The 16,746-nt window shown below is 42.9% G+C and overlaps 2 protein-coding genes across 2 annotated transcripts in view; both read left to right on the forward strand.

Annotated features, from left to right (window-relative positions):
* The window catches only part of LOC307074718 (tripartite motif-containing protein 16-like), a 298,259-nt gene that overhangs the window by 250,210 nt on the left and 31,303 nt on the right, over window positions 1-16,746 (forward strand). Inside the window, 1 exon segment of the mRNA XM_079734990.1 lies at window positions 7,343-7,358. Coding sequence (XP_079591116.1) covers window positions 7,343-7,358 — 16 coding nt within the window.
* The window catches only part of LOC307075084 (ATP-binding cassette sub-family C member 4-like), a gene marked incomplete at both ends in the record, with an annotated part of 28,246 nt that continues 19,074 nt past the window's right edge, over window positions 7,575-16,746 (forward strand). The window contains 9 exons of the mRNA XM_079735590.1: window positions 7,575-7,651; window positions 8,564-8,674; window positions 8,918-9,038; window positions 9,964-10,185; window positions 10,533-10,622; window positions 11,850-12,013; window positions 12,447-12,572; window positions 12,826-13,075; window positions 13,485-13,586. Of these exons, the coding sequence (XP_079591716.1) occupies window positions 7,575-7,651; window positions 8,564-8,674; window positions 8,918-9,038; window positions 9,964-10,185; window positions 10,533-10,622; window positions 11,850-12,013; window positions 12,447-12,572; window positions 12,826-13,075; window positions 13,485-13,586 (1,263 nt within the window). The remainder of the gene's footprint in view (window positions 7,652-8,563; window positions 8,675-8,917; window positions 9,039-9,963; window positions 10,186-10,532; window positions 10,623-11,849; window positions 12,014-12,446; window positions 12,573-12,825; window positions 13,076-13,484; window positions 13,587-16,746) is intronic.

Here is a 16,746-nt window from a genome sequence, read left to right on the forward strand (position 1 = left end):
TAATAAGATGGATGAGCTTGCGGCACTGATTAAACTTGACTCTTGACTACCGAAATACAAGTTTATTCTGTTTCACTGAAACATGGCTAACTGAAGACATTGCAGTATGCTTAAATGGCTTCACATTCATGCGCTTTGACCGGGACACAGAGAGAACAGGGAAATCAATCGGGGGCGGTCTATGCCCGGCTGTAAATGATAGATGGGCAACGAATTTCACAGTGCGTAAGAGGCACTGCTCACACCACTACGAAATCATGACAGTGTCGTTTCGTCTCCACTATCTTCCCCGTGAATTTCAACAACTGATTGTAATTCTTGTGTATGTCCCTGGCCCTGACAACGCGCTAGCAGAAGAGCGCATTTTAGAATTTCTCCCAAATTTAGAGCTATATGTGACTTCTTCAACACGTTTGGACAGGACGCTCGATTTGTGTCTAGGAAACATTCCTGTTCCTAAAAAGCCTCATGCCAAAGCCCTGAACGATTTCCGACCTGTGTCACTCACCTCTATCCTCTGCAAATGTATGGAGAGAGTCGTTGCAGAGGAACTCACCACCATGGTTGGTGAAAGTCTGGATCCGTTGCAGTTTGCCTAAAAACCAAGACGGGTGTGGAGGATGCCAGTCTAGGTCTCCTGGACGCTGTGACAAGGCAATGACTCCCAACACTCCTTTGTCAGGATTCTATTCATGGATTTTTCATCAGCGTTCAACACAGTAAATATTAACACACTTCTACATCGCCTTCAGCAGCTACAAGTCACCCAACACTGATGCTCTGGATTAAGGATTTCTTAATGAACAGACCCCAGATTGTGAGAGTGCATGGTGTGACATCTACCAACACCATTTTAAATACAGGAGTCCCACAGGGATGTGTCTTGTCACCATTTCTCTTTTCTATATACACAAATGAGATCACCTGCAAGATGAATGGACTAAAACTATTGAAATATGCTGATGACATGGCGTTGGTGGCCAACCTGACAGACGAGCATACCCTGTCCACTTACATGCAGTATGTCAGCACCATGGCCCTGTTGTTCAAGGAGAGCTCACTGCAACTAAACATCAGCAAGACCAAACAACTGTGTTGGCATAGGTGCTGGGCACCCGAAGCCCCACATCCACTGTCCACACCTTTAAGACTCGAGGGGCAAGTTGTTGAACAGGTTAAACATTTCAAGTACCTTAGCACCCAGATTGACCACTGCCTGTCCTTCACCCAGCACGGAGACAGAGTTTACAAAAAATCCCAACAACGCATTTGTCTCCTGAGGAAGCTGAAAGCGTTCGATGTCAGAAAGGACACTTTATTAATGCTTTATCAGACACTGATCAAATCTGTCATCTCGTTCAACATTACATCTCGGTACAGCTTCCTAACAAGCAGATGCAAGGTAAAACTGGCTAGGATAATTAAGCAGGCAAGCAAGATAACCAGCATCCAATAAACAGCTTTCAGACTTGCACACTCAAACAGTGGAAAGGAAGACCAATTCCATTCTCCTGGATCCCTCCCACCCCCTCCACAGCTGTTTTGAGCTGCTTCCATGAGGCCGAAGATACAGAGTGTCTCTAGCCAAAAAATCTCTCTATACAAAATCCTTCACACCCAAGGCAATACACACACAACATACTTCTTACACAAGCACCACATACACACAATTAGAGAACAGACTGCCTTCAATCAAAGACAATTTTCTAATATGGCAACATGTTGGACAAATAAAGCTTTTGAACTTTGAACTTCAAAATACCAAAAACTAAGCCAGCTTATAACTAACTTACTGCTGAATTGCATGCAATGGATTACACACGGAGCCGACGAAACGGACGGACCCACAATGCATTTCGGGATCGCCACATGCAAAGTCAATGAGATCCGTCAACGGACGGATGCAGTGGCGTCAACGTAAATCAATGAGACCAACTGAAAACGAAGCCGGTATCAAACTAAAACTGTGATTCTGACTAAAGCTTGAATGATATCGAAATTCCGTTTGGATATTATTGAAGATACAAGTGTGTAGATTTGTTAAATGGTTTGAACAAAGGTAAACGGTTGAAAAATGATTGAGTTATGATGAATTAAGAAGTACGACGTGTCAGAATGGGCAGACGTCTTCAATGAAAAGAGCTCAATACGAAGCCAGTATGAAACTAAAACTGTGATTCTGAAGAAAGTTTAAATGATATTGAAATTCTGTTTAGATATTATTGAAGATACAAGTGTTTAGATTTTTTGAATGAAGATGAATTGATTTAGTTATGTCTTACACAGTTTTAAAAGTAGAATATGTTAAAAAGTATAAAATATTTAAAAAATCTGAAAGGAAGCGCGCGATTCCAAGCTATTCTGAACATTTTAAAATTTGAATGGAGTCTCTAGGTGAAAAATTGAAGCCGGTATGAAACTAAAACTGTGATTCTGAAGAAAATTTAAATTATATTGAAATTCCGTTTAGATATTATTGTAGATACAAGTGTGTAGATTTGTTAAATGGTTTGAACGAAGATAAACGGTTGAAATTTGTTTTAGTTACGTCTTAAACAGTTGAAGCACCAACATTCGAAAAGCATCGCGCGATTCCAAGCTATTCTGAACATTTTAAAATTTGAATGGAGTCTCTAGGTGAAAAATTGAGGAAGGAGATAGGTCCCAAAGTTTGTAAGAAATAATAAAGAGAAAAGAAAGAGTAAAACTTATGAAGAGCAGCGCTGCATGCAGCACTCACCTAATTAAAAGTTAGAAGTTTTGTTGATTTTGCAGTTTTTAAAATTGAAAAGGTTATGAACAATTACCGATAGGCCATAGTTTCCATATGCTAAAGACGTGTCTAGTTCACCATCATGCAGGCTGTGTTCAGTAAAATAAATAAATAAATAGCGATCTGTTTTCTGCACATGTAGGCCTATCTGCCTAAGCCCAAATTGAACTAATTTTGATGTTGAATGTTGATGGCGCAGTTGTTGAAATAAACAGATTGATTTCATACAAATCATAAAAGCCTCTCCCTGTGTCATTATGTGTGCGTGTATCCGAGGTGCGTGCGTGCGTGGGCGTTCTTGATTGACCGATTTTCTAATATTATTCGAATACTTCTCAGCGAATATTGAATAGTATATTTGCCAGAAATGCACATCCCTAATAATAATACAACCAATATGATTTCAATACGGCTCTGGCTTTCCCATCAGCATTGTTCTATACCTTGTTTGTGTCAATTGCTTTCATATCAGAGATCAGATGAGGTTGAGGTGCCTATGGAAGACAGGGAGGGCGAGGCAGGGAGAAGCAGCACTGAGTTGCAGGTAGGTTATATGTGCTGTATAAAGGGTTAGGAGATTTTGGTTTGTTGATAATGAGAGGAAGGAGTGAACATGATAAGAAGTGAACACGGTTGTTTTCATATTTCATAGGAGAGACCTGAGGGGACAGGCACAAGCAGAGAAGTGCAGGCAGTTGGGCAGAAAGCTGAACCCTACCACGCTAACCCAAAGCTCATTGTAGTGCAGCAGCTCACCAACAAAACGCTACGATTACAAGAAAAGTGGTACAGAGAATTTCCTTGGCTCCACTATATTTCAGGAGTCAATGGAATCCTATGTTTTTTCTGTGCTCAAGCTTTTGGACATGAAAGATCAAATCTGGCCAAGAACGCAGATCCAACATTTTCTAAAACTGGTTTCCAAAACTGGAAAAAGGCAATTCAAAAATTTGCAGAACATGTCCAAAGCAATGCACACAACGTTTCTGTCACTAGCCACTGCCACAAAGCAAAACCGTTGTACGTCCTGGGACTTGTACATTGCACTTATTCAAGGTACTTAATTGTGTAGCATCTACAGTAGCTGCTATCTTTGCTTTACACGGGGAATGGGTTAGCCTAGCGATTGTACTGTAATAATGTAATACTTGCACTTGGTTCTATGAACATCTTTACTGTACCGACAGCGATATATTGTTTCACTTCTTATGACAAATGTACTTATTGTAACAAATGCACTTATTGTAAGTCGCTTTGGATAAAAGCGTCTGCTAAATGCCCTAAATGTAAATGTAAATGTAAAACCAGTTGATGTCCAGTTATCTTCGGCCAAAGCTGCACAGCAGCAGGAATCAAGAAGGTGTCTGATGAAAATTGTGGGCTCTGTACAGCTCTTGGTTCGCCATAGAGCTGCTCTTAGGGGTCATGTAGTTGAAGAGGGAACTTCTGCCAGTTACTAAAAGTAAGAAGAGAAGATGACCCTGGCCTAGAGAAATGGCTGTCAACAAGAAGACATGATTACATGTCCCCCAAAATCCAGAATGAAATTTTAAATCTATTTGCAAACAGCATAATTAGGGAAATCATTAGCTCAATTCACAAGCTGCCTCTCCTCCAGTATTCCATAATTATTGATGGAACGCAGGACATAGAAGGCACTGAACAGGAAGCCATATGTGTCCGGTATGTAGACTATGATTTGGTCCCCCACGAGGCCATCTTGGGGTTTTATGAAGTCTCAAGCACAACTGGGGAAAACCTAGCAAAGGTTGCCACAGATGTGTTGCTCCGCTTGAATCTTCTGCTGTCTGGTCTGCGTGGACAGACATATGATGGAGCAGCAAACACGTCAGGCAACAGCAAGGGAGCACAGGCCAGGACAAGGGAGATGCAGCCACTGGCTTTTTATGTACACTGTGGCCCCCACTGTGTAAATCTAGTCGCCCAGGCTGCTTGTACAACGTCTTCACTGACATCTGATGTCCTGGATTGGCTCCACAAGCTTGGCTGTCTGCACAAATTATCGGGCAGAAAGAAATACTGGATGAAGTCAGCAAGGGAAAAATTTGCCAGGAGTTAATCTTTGTGAATGAGTACAGGAAGCATGTGTTTGGTTCTTTCAAGTGAGGAGAATGAACAGACAGTATAGAAGGATGGATCAAGGGAGTTAGGATAAATAGAGATGGGGTTGAAGGGGGAGATGAAGGACATACGATGTATGGACATAGCATACATCTCTCTCTCTCTCTCTCTCTCTCTCTCTCTCTCTCTCTCTCTCTCTCTCTCTCTGTGCCTCTGTCTCTCCCCCAATGTCTCTCTGTTTGTCTCTCTCTCTCTCTCTCTCTCTCTCTCTCTCTCTCTCTCTCTCTCTCTCTCTCTCTCTCTCTCTCTCTCTCTCTCTTTCTTCATTTTTCTCTCGTTCTTTTTGCCTGTCATTGTGGCAGGAGCAGACATTTACACTTTAATCTTCCCCAAACAAATAAGGAAGCTTTTTGTTATTAAAGCCATGAAACCATGAAAAGCATTCAACATTTTGGAAATACCTCTGCGTTCACACCAAAAGACACATTTGTGGCCCCTTCGCGTTGTCGCCCCAGTTTTGTCGCGGGACAAAACATAAACTGTCCCTGTGCAAGTTTTGTCAGGTGAATTTGCTGCGGTTCACCCCGGACTGCCCTGCAGGGAACGGTTGGCTGGTTGAACGCTGATTGGCTGTCATCACGCGAATGTCGCGGCAAAGTTTAAATATTTGAAATCGAGCGAATTTGTCGCTCTACAAATCCTCGTGAACGCGCTCGCCTGTGCAGGGCGAAAGTGTGGCGCGACAAAACTCGTCGGTCACTTGGCGCCGGGTTTATCTAGCGAATAATTTGCCCGATTCACGTCTATACGTTCACTTTGTATGGGATCTTGTCGCCCCTTCGCGTTTGGCGTGAACGCACCTTTATGTGTTTATATTTGGAACATGAACACAGGAAATGTATTTCTGTTTCAATGCCCAGGTGGCAGTGTGTACAGACACGTTCCTCTCTTGGTTTCCACAGTTTTAAAAAGTGGTCTTTCTATTTCCAGTTCATGGTCGCTGATTCGGTATTTTGTTGACATTTGTTTTTCTTTTAGATGTTTTTGTTTTGAGATACTCTGCCAATTGTGTCCCTCTGCTCAGGGCCTGATAATGTTAGATCACCTTTAAAGGAGGAAAATTATTATGTCAGTAGTTTTTGTTCACTGACCTCCGTCCATACATGAATAAATAAAGTTTGTATTGGTTACCGTAGTCCCTAAATGTATGTAGTAATGCAGGGACTACCCCCAGACCCCCGGATTATTGTGCCCCTCCCCCCACTTCTCAAGCCAAAGTTACGCCCTTGCCTGGCAGAATATCAGTCCCATCCTCCAACAGCACCAATGGTTCCCAGTCAAGTCACCCATCACCTACAAAATTATCCTGCTCACCTACAAATCTCTCCTTGGCCTTTCACCCCAATACCTCACAGATCACCTCCACCCCTACACTCACTCACTGCAGTCACACTCCCTGAAATCCTCTGACAAGGACCTGCTGGCCATCCCCCGCACCGGATTAAGGACCTTTGGGGACAGGGCATTCTCTGCCAACGCTCCCACACTGTGGGACAGCCTACCACTCCACATCCGCTCTGCCCCATCCCTGCCCATGTTCAAAAATCCCCTTAAAATATTCCTTTGGCGCCTACCCCCGCCCCCCCCTTTTCTCTCTGCCCTTTTTGTTAAGCGACCTTGGGTACTGTGAAAGGCGCTATATAAATCCAAGTTAGATTGGTGGATTAGTTGAAAAAATAATCGCAAGATTAATCGTTTGAAAAATAATCATTTGGGACAGCTCTAATTGGTAGGGTTAAGGCCTGGGAGGAATTTATACCCAAAATCTTACAAGCGAGCCGCTTGCTGAGGCGCCATGAGATGGAGCATTTGCTTAGGCTGTGTGGGTCACTTCCTGTAGGGTTTCTCATTTACATTTAGGTACAATAGGTACGTTTGTCAGAAGAAAGAGAAACAACAATATAATATCGCTGTTGGTATGGTAAGGATGCTCATAGAACAAATGCCAAGCACTTACATTCACTTAGTCATTCATTTAATTTCCTGCTATTCTAAATTAATTAAAAACGTGGGTGAACATTGATATTTATTGTACAATAAAGTAATAGTGCATCATATAAAATTGCTCAGTTTTTTCTTTTTACCTTGGGGTTAGGGTTAGGGTTCTCCAAGATCTCAATAGCTACGTCTAGATTTTGTGTAATTGTGCGATTCTAAGACATTCATTTTGCTTATGGCTTTCCAAAGGAAAGGTCAACACGACGGCTATAAGTCATCCAGGCTAATGACTAATGACTAGTTATTCCACAAATGAGGGCAAGATTTTTTTGTGATAATGTTATTTTCCAATATTGACATGTTCACACGCCTTTAGGTGTTTTTCCGATTCAATTTTGGAACTATTTAAACCTATTACATTGATAGCCAAACTTTCATAAACAGATGCATGTGTCCTTATCTGGCCCCTTGGATACAAATTTGTTTCAGCCTGGGATAGACCGTTGTGCTAATTCACGTAAGCCAATAAAAGGGACGTCCATGGAGAAGCCAATAGCAATCTTGCCCTCATTGCTTTAATCCAATCAGGTTACTTCTGGTGTTTGATCGTGTGATGTATATATACAGTCTGGCATCCCGAGCAAACTTGCGGTGGCTCCAAAGGGAAACAGAAAAAACGTATATTGATATTAGTGTCTGACGTCCCGAATGAGTTACCACCATGGAAAAAGTCAAGAGGAAAGCAGAGAAGACCAACCCAGCGGCGACGGCGAATTGGTTCTCAAAGCTTTTCTTCAGGTAAGTCAAAAAAGATTTAAATGGAAACCGAGCATATAACCACTTCATGTTGTTACAAAGTGTTGATGATTGATGAAGTTGTGAGAAAGTAGATTTTAGTATTTAGGGGTGTAAACATACAGGACCTAAATAGACTATAAACATATATACAAGCCTTGGATTACTTAAACCATAGACATACAGGACTTAGGACCACCACCAATTTTGACATAGGTTGTGGAAGTCAGATATGACACAGATTCAACCGATTTTTTTTTATCTCCGCCTGATTATTAATTAATTGGGTCTCTGCCTTATTAGACCACACAATGTTAAAGGTAACATCAGCACAACATATGCTAACACCAGTTCGGACGAGTTTCTTCTTCTACACAGAGTGGTAAACACCACATAAAGTTTTATGGGTCTGAGATAATTTGTTCTCATTTTAAGCAAGTCTTCTTTTTGGGCATTTAGCAACTACGCTTTCAGCAAAGAGACTGCACGGGGAAATTGGCCTATAAATTAGACCATTGCATAATCATTGTTAGAAACACGAAATTCCAACCCCATAAAATTAAGCATGGGTAGCGGCACCTTTGGGTGCAGTACCACAATTTGGGTTTATGGGTTGTGCGGGGTATTGGTATCCACCTAATAATAGCCGTATGGTAGTTATACAATTACAAAATAGTCATATAGACAAAATGGGTTCAGACTGTAGACGTTTGGCTTTTCTATGAAATTGTGGGAAAAGTAAACATTTCTAGAGCAGAAGACCAGGGTGAAAAAGATGCATGTGATTTTAGAGATTAATAGATAGATAATGTTATAACATATCGTCCATGAACGTCTTACCTTGACTAAATGTTTGGTGGTGCGTAGCCAATAGTCTACTATGATTTTATTCTCTGTAAACTCTTCTGTCACCAGCTGGATGAACCCCTTGTTTCGTATCGGTTACAAACGGTCCCTTGAAGGAGAGGACTTGTACAACTTGCTGCCGGAATACCGCTCAAAAACACTGGGGGAAACCTTGCAAAGGTGCATTTGTGTGTATGTGTGTGTAAAACTTAAATAACACTTTATAATTTACTACTCATATTATTGTTATATTTAGCTCCATACAAACATGTTGAAAATCAAAATAAAATTCTTAACATTTGAAGAAAGGCTATAGCTTTTTTGCTAAGAATAGCAGTTTCTAAATGGTTGGTTATCCTAGCTGGGTGGCGGGATCTCATTCCTGGCACAGATGAATGAAGCCCATTTAACCCCCTTTAACAGATACTGGGATGAAGAGTGCCTGAAGACATCCAAAGACCTGAAAGAACCAAGTTTATCCAAAGCCATCATCTTTTGCCACTGGAAATTATATGCATTGCTCGGCATCTTAACATTCATTGAGGTAATTTACGCATTGCAGGCCGACTCATCACTTACTTAATCCTAATTTTTTCAACCAAAGAGTTGGCTTGTTGTTTTACTTCACCCTGAGAAAAGTTTATTTTTCATTAATGCTATCAAGTATATTAGTCATAAAAAGTTCCTTATAGTAATAGTAATAAAAACAACGTTTTGGGCTGCGAGTTCATAGAATGAAAGTTATCCCCATGGTTACGACCCACAGCAACTTCTTGTTACTTTTTTGTATAACCACACACCACAGCGTTATACTATGTGTCCGGAAAGCCAAACCATCTCTTGGGCGCGAACATCAAAATCAACTGCTGCCAGAACGATCTCCACAGAACCGCACATCTACACAAAGCTTGACGTTATACTAGTGTCCAAGAAGCTTAACCCTCTCTTAGACACTGGCCAGACAGATCTCTATATGCCCACACACCTCGCCGCCTGTGACCCATGGTCGTCACTTGGACGACACAAAAAGAATGCAAATTGCGTTCGAAGCAGGGTGTAACACTCACAAAATGTTCGGCGGAGACAGGAAAAAATATAGAATTTTACTATTTCTTTCTGCAAGTTACAGTCTTACTTCAGTTACAGTGATAAAATGGCATAATTACTTTGTTGTCTGATTTGAGTTCACTGGCTCTTTAAGTCTACAGTGAAATTCAACTGATTAAATTGAAACCCAAGAAAACGGTTTTCATTAATGGCATACCTTCTACAGATGACTAGTAATGAAATCTAAACATTCTTCTGGTGTTTTTATTTCCTCCTAAATGCGTATGTACCTTTACCTTAACCTAATGCCTCCACATAATCAATTGGCATACACTGAGAACCGGCGGATTCGCGTTGAATCGAAAGCGTCTGCTGAATGTAACTTAATGGATCGTCTGAACGTAACCACTCTCTGCTCTCAGGAGGCGACCAAGATTGTCCAGCCAGTGCTGCTGGGGTACCTGTTGCGCTACTTTGAGACTTACGACCCCAACGACTATCATGGTTTACAACTAGCATTCTGCTACGCCCTTGGCATGTCCCTATGCTCCCTTCTGCTGGCGGTGATGCATCACATATACTTCCATTATCAGACGGTGGGCATGAAGATACGGGTTGCTCTGTGTCACATGATCTACAAGAAGGTGAGCCTATTGGACGGGGCTGGGGGGAGTGGGTGTGGCTTGAAACAGGGTGTATTTTACCTGCAGTTGGTCAGGAATTCTGGGAGTGAGCTAAAGCTGCAGGTGACTTGAGCGTAGGCGAGCAGTTACGCAAGATGAATTATTTATTCAAGATAAGAAGTACTTATAAAGATTGAGAGAGATGGAGATTCTTGGAGCTTTTGAAGTTCATGTCCTGGAACCACTGTGAACAGGGAGGGAAACAGAGATTTTAATTTTTTTACGGGTCAGGGTCGTGGCTGGGTTATTTATTTATGGTGAGACCCCTGAGTGTCTGAAGTTTTAATGTTGTTCTTCCCTCCTTCCAGGCCTTATGTCTCAGTAACTCAGCCAGAGGGAAAACTACCACAGGTCAGATCGTCAACCTCCTCTCCAACGACGTTGGCAAGTTTGACGATGTATGTGAAATCTCCACCGAACAGGATGGTTAGGCAGAGACGTTTGCACAAAGTTGCTGAATGCAGTCCATTTTACCGACAAATTAACGTAGCATTCACAGCTCATTCAGTCCAGGTAAAGGTTCTCACTTAACCCAGAAAACATAAATCATAACAGTAACAACAAGGTTCACATATTGGGACCTCCCCATGTAATACACCAGGCAGGCACAGCTCCAATGCTGGGATTTGGATGCACCAAGCCAAAAGGGTCTGTGTTAGAACACCAATGTCCTGTAGGCATCCTAGAGGGTGATTTCCTAGCCCTCCTTTATGCCATGAATCTACTCAATTCCCTGTGGTCTCTTTTTTTTTTAGTTTTCACTTGGCCTTAATGTGTTAAATGGTTGAACTGCCCATTCAAGGCCCTGATATACTTCCAACTGAATTTTAATTTGCTTGGCAGCAAAGGCTGTTGAACATCTGCCGAATACTACAGAAAATGCCAACTTTTCATCGGATTGCTCCGAACTCGCCATTTCTGCTGCTTCATCAAATCTGTTTGGTGTGTGCCTGTGCGTGTGCGTGTCTGTGTGTGGCGCGCGTGTCCTGGCTTGTGTGTAAAAACACTGGCTCCGATTGGCTACCATGAAACATGACTCTGCCTTAGCCAATCACACCCAACCGGTCTCCTCAGTAGCAGTTTGTGTTTGGAGCCAGGGGTGCGTTCGGATTACGCAGTTTATTCAATGAATTCATAGTAACGCACCGCATTTAACGTACAGCAACGGTAACGGCGTTGTAACGATGGAAACAGTAATTAGTTAGATTACCCCGTTACTGAAAAAATAACGGCGTTACCTAACGCCGTTCTTTTAATTACCGTTACGCCGTTCTTTTAATCGCCGTTCTCGTTATTACAAACACTGCTGATCATTTAATTGGATCTCCAATTTTAGTAAATTCAATGTCTGAAGCCTTTTAAAGATCAGGGCCAGAAAACTGCAAATTAGTAATGTAAGCATTAAGCATACATAGAGTATTTTTAACAATTGTAACATATGTTTATTCACTCATTTGTTGCCATACTCTTTTGTCAGACAAGTTCATTATTTCATAGACCCTGACGAAAAAGTCACAACCTATGATATAATCTGTGATCTTTCTTCTCCCTCACTCACCATTTAGTGGTCCTCACCATCACAACAAGATGGCTGCTCCTAATTTGTTGCTTCCTTTCCTCTCCAGCTTACTATTTGGCTGCAATCCCTGTGGGTGGGGCCTATCCAGGTAGCGGTGGTGGTCGCCTTACTGTGGGCAGAAATTGGGCCCTCGTGTTTGGCGGGCTTACTAGTCCCCATAATTCTGATGCCCCTGCAAACTCTGTTTGGGAGGCTGTTCTCCATGTTCAGGTAACTTGTCACCCAGCGACATCATGCAATGCATTCAAATGTGCAGCAGGGTTTCAGATGCTATTAAATCAAATACTTTGCTGTCAAGTGTCGTGAATGAAATTATTTTTTCATTAATCATAGAGCACCTTTCAGAGAGCAATTATCCAACTACAAACCCCTCCTGCCAGACCAAGCCTCTCCCCTAAACATGTGCCTAACTCGCTAGCTTTAGCATTTTTGGCTGAATGAAATGATTGGACGACTTATTAGAGGCATGTCACAGCCACATGTAAAGGCTTCATTTATTTATTTGACAATTTCAACAACTATGACACAAAGTATGCTTGTAAAATAAATAGCCTAACCTACCTTGAGCTTTTATGACATTGATTTTAGGGTATTACATCTGTATACAAATTATGTTAAGTATTTTACCCATGATGCATTGCAGGAGCAGGATGGCAGTGCTCACCGACAGCAGGATTCACACCATGAACGAAGTGGTGTCCGGCATGCGCATCATCAAGATGTACGCCTGGGAGAAGCCCTTTGCATCTCTAGTTTCACGGTATAGAGGGTAAGGAGGGGTTTTAACCATTTAAATGGCCCCAAATCTTACCCCCAGGTGTGAATTTGTCCACTTGTGGGGTGCGCGTGTGTGTGTGTACGACACCCAGATGTATGATGGGTAGACTCACACTGTACCAACTGTAGGACTGTACAATTTATAGTAAGCTGGAGTTGGGTCTCTCCATCATACATTTAGCCCAACATATAAAATGAGATGTTAAAATGTGATGCTGTCTCTACACCCCCCTGTCCCGCCATAGGGAGGAGATCGCCAACGTGATGAAGAGCTCCATGCTGCAAGCCCTAAACCTGGCCTCCTTCTTCTTGGCCAGCAAGGTCATCATCTTCATCACCTTCGCCATCTACGTGCAGCTGGGCAACACCATCACGGCCAGTAGTGTGTTCGTTACTGTGTCGCTGTACAGTAACACAGCCACTACTGTCAACCTCTTCTTCCCCAGGGCCATCGAGTTTCTCTTTGAGAGTTATGTGAGCGTGCAACGGATCCAGGTGAGGGGGAGCACCCGTATTTCCCCCCCAGGTATAAGGTTTATTGGCCTTTAGGAGCCTGACGAGATTAATAACCTCTCTACGATTTGGGCTGCTTCAAGCATGCTCGCCTGTCACCTTGATTCTGCCTACATTTTGCCTAACCTCAATGTATTTTCCTATAGTTCTGCCCTCTAATATATCATCCTCCTGTTTGGCTTGTGGGTGCAGGGAGGGAACCGTTGAATTATACGTTGGGGTGTGTGATACTCTTTAGACAAAGACTTTTAGTGAGTTTTCCATGTGTTGCTGAGACATGTGCATAATGTACATCTCCTTAGTCACGTGTTTTTGATTGTATTTGTATGTACTATGATTATTATTACGATAAATATTATTATTGAATCTTTGTCTGTATTATTTTTGGTAGACCTTCCTAATGCTGGAGGAATTGCCCAATTGCAGCAATGTCGTCTTCCAGGAAAAGGATGCCTCTGTGATCATCGAGGACCTTGTGTGCTACTGGGACAAGGTCAGCAAAACGTCTTGTTCCCTGGTGTTGGTCTGGATGGAAGGGTTAAAGGTGCTGTAGGTATGATTCCAGTCTGTAAAGAGAGTGAGGGAGCAGAAGAGGGCACGCTTTTGAAACCAAACTGCCAAACATCCCCTCCCTCTCTACTTTTCGCCATCTTCTCAAAGGTGGAACATTTTTGTAAAAGACGCCCTGATTGGTCAGAAATTAGCCAGGAGCGTTCCAAATAAAATGGTCTCAGAAAGAGGCAAGCGTCAACTCAGAACTGATATTCTCACATGGAATTTTACTCACTTATATATTAATAATAGCTGACAGACGGCTTGGCCATTTCTAATAAATTCCACCCAAATTATAGCTCTTGCTTAACCACACATTTTAGGTAAAAGATGATATTTATTTAGTGCTTTGTTGATGGTGGGTAAACAGTTAACGAAATTAATCAAATATATTGATTATACAAATAATACATTTTGAAGAACCAGTTTGTCACTTTAGACCTTTTACACTTTGCGATGATTGCCATGAAGGTATTCATGGCAGGGTTCCCACGTGTTGTGGAAAACCTTGATTTTAAAAGGTTTCTTTCGAGTAATGTAAAATGTCCAAATTCATAAAATCTCTGTATAAGGGAAGAACTTGCATGGAAAATTGAATTTCATGTTCATCACATATCTGGTGGCCATAACCACAACCTAAACCTAAAAGCACCCTGCTACTCTGTTTATGTTTGGCCGCAATGATGGTGAGGGGTGGCTTTTTACATTTACATTTAGGGCATTTAGCAGACGCTTTTATCCAAAGCGACTTACAATAAGTACATTTGTCATAAGAAGTGAAACAATATATCGCTGTCAGTACAGTAAAGATGTTCATAGAACCAAGTGCAAGTATTACAATCGCTAGGCTAACCCATTCCCCGTGTAAAGCAATGATAGCAGCTACTGTAGATGCTACACAATTACAATTATACTGTAGATGCTACCTTAAATAAGTGCAATGTACAAGTGCCAGGACGTACAACATTCAATGGTGGCTGTGCGTTGGTTTCTATGCAGCGTCGAGGTGAACTCTGAACAGGTGAGTTTTGAGTCTTTTGCGGAAGCTGGTGAGCGACTCTGCGATCCTGACATCGGTAGAGAGCTCGTTCCACCACTGAGGTCCCAAAACAGAGAAAAGTTGTGACTTCGCTGATCGACCTTTGCTTGCTCCTAAACGGCGGTACCAGACGTCTAGCTGAGGTAGTTGAGCGGAGGGATCGAGCTGGGGTGTGTGGCTTTACTAATGCTTGGAGGTAGGCAGGGGCAGTTCCATCGACTGCCTTGTATGCCAGTACCATCATCTTGAATCTGATGCGAGCTATTACAGGGAGCCAGTGGAGTTCTCGGAAGAGGGGGGTTACATGTGAGAACTTTGGTAGGTTGAACACGAGGCGCGCTGCCGCATTCTGGATGCGCTGCAAGGGTTTAATCGCAGAGGCAGGGAGTCTAGCCAGGAGCGAGTTGCAGTAGTCGAGGCGGGAGATGACCAGTGATTGGACTAAAAGCTGAGCTGCTTCCCTTGTGAGGAAGGGCCAGATCCTGCGGATGTTGTAAAGTGCAAATCTGCAGGATCGGGCCACCGCAGTGATGTTTGCGGTGCAGCATAACTGATTGTCCAACACTACACCAAGGTTTTTGGCAGTTGGAGAAGGAGATACAGTGATGTTCTCAACAGTGACGAGTAAGTCCATGTGTGGGCAATCTTTCCCTGGTATTAGGAGGAGCTCAGTCTTGTTGAGGTTAAGCCTCAGGTGATGGGCAGTTGTCCAGGTGCTGACTTCTGCCAGACATTCAGATATGCGTGTTGCAATCAGGGCTTTGTCAGATGAGGGAAAAGAGAGAAATAGAGTGTCGTCAGCGTAGCAGTGATAGGAAAAGCCGTGGGATGTAATTACAGAGCCCAGAGATCTGGTATAGAGGGAGAACAGAAGAGGCCCCAGTACAGAGCCTTGAGGGACACCAGTATCAAGCGTGCAAGGAGCCATTCCATGTTACCCGATAAGTGCGATTCATCAGGTAGGATGTGAACCAGGAAAGGGCAGATTCAGCTATGCCAAGTTCGGCGAGAGTGGCGAGGAGGATCTGGTGGTTCACAGTGTCAAATGCTGCAGACAGGTCAAGGAGAATGAGAACCGATGAGAGGGACGAGGCTCTGGCCGCACGGAGGGACTCAGTCACCGCGAGGAGAGCCGTCTCAGTGGAGTGTGCTTTTTTGAAGCCTGATTGGTGAGGGTCAAGCAGGTTGTTAGATGAGAGATAGGAGGACAGTTGGTTAGCGACGGCACGTTCCAATGTTTAAGAGAGGAATGAAAGAAGAGATACCGGTCTGTAATTCTGGATGTCAGTGGTATCAGGGGTTGGTTTTTTGAGGAGAGGCTTTATTCTGGCAGTCTTGAAAGACGTTGGAACAATGCCAGGAGTGAGGGAGGAGTTAATAAGTGCGGTGAGAAATGGCAGGATGTCGTTTGACACAGCCTGGAGGAGGGAGGAAGGGATAGTGTCAAGGGGGCAGGTGGTGGCATGGTTAGATGTTATAATTCTGTTGACCTCATCTGAGGTGAGAGGGATAAATTGGGTAAAGACAGAGGTGGGGGTGGGGGGAGGGAGGATGGTGGCAGTCATAAAAGAGGAGCTAATGTCCTTTACTTTCTGGGTAAAGTAGGTAACAAATTCATCAGCAGTGAGGAAGAAAGGAGGAGGAGGAGGGGAGGGAGGGTTGAGGAGGGAAGAGAACAAGGAAAACAGTTTCCTGGGGTTTGAGGCGGCTTCTGTCTAGCTTTCCGTTAATTTTAACATCAGTGTATTCAAAATGATATGGATGGATGTGGATGGTGGATGGGTGTGTTACCTTTGTACACCATTGAATTTATAAATGATAGTTCAAGCATTTTGTCTCCCAGCCTTCAACACCTCTCCTCCCCTTACCCCCCCCCCCCCCCCCTTTATTTACTATCTCATCTGACTGTATTTTTATTTGTCCATCATGCTTCTCATTTTTTGAGGAATGGCTGCTACTAAAAGTTTGGTTGATGAAATATGAATCTCTGTGAGCACAGAATGGTTATGGAAAATGTCCTGGAAAGTGTGACTTCTGTTTATCGAATACTAATATGTAACCA

Source organism: Pollachius pollachius, assembly GCF_949987615.1.
Source record: "Pollachius pollachius genome assembly, chromosome: 4".
In the NCBI taxonomy this organism is placed as follows: domain Eukaryota; kingdom Metazoa; phylum Chordata; class Actinopteri; order Gadiformes; family Gadidae; genus Pollachius; species Pollachius pollachius.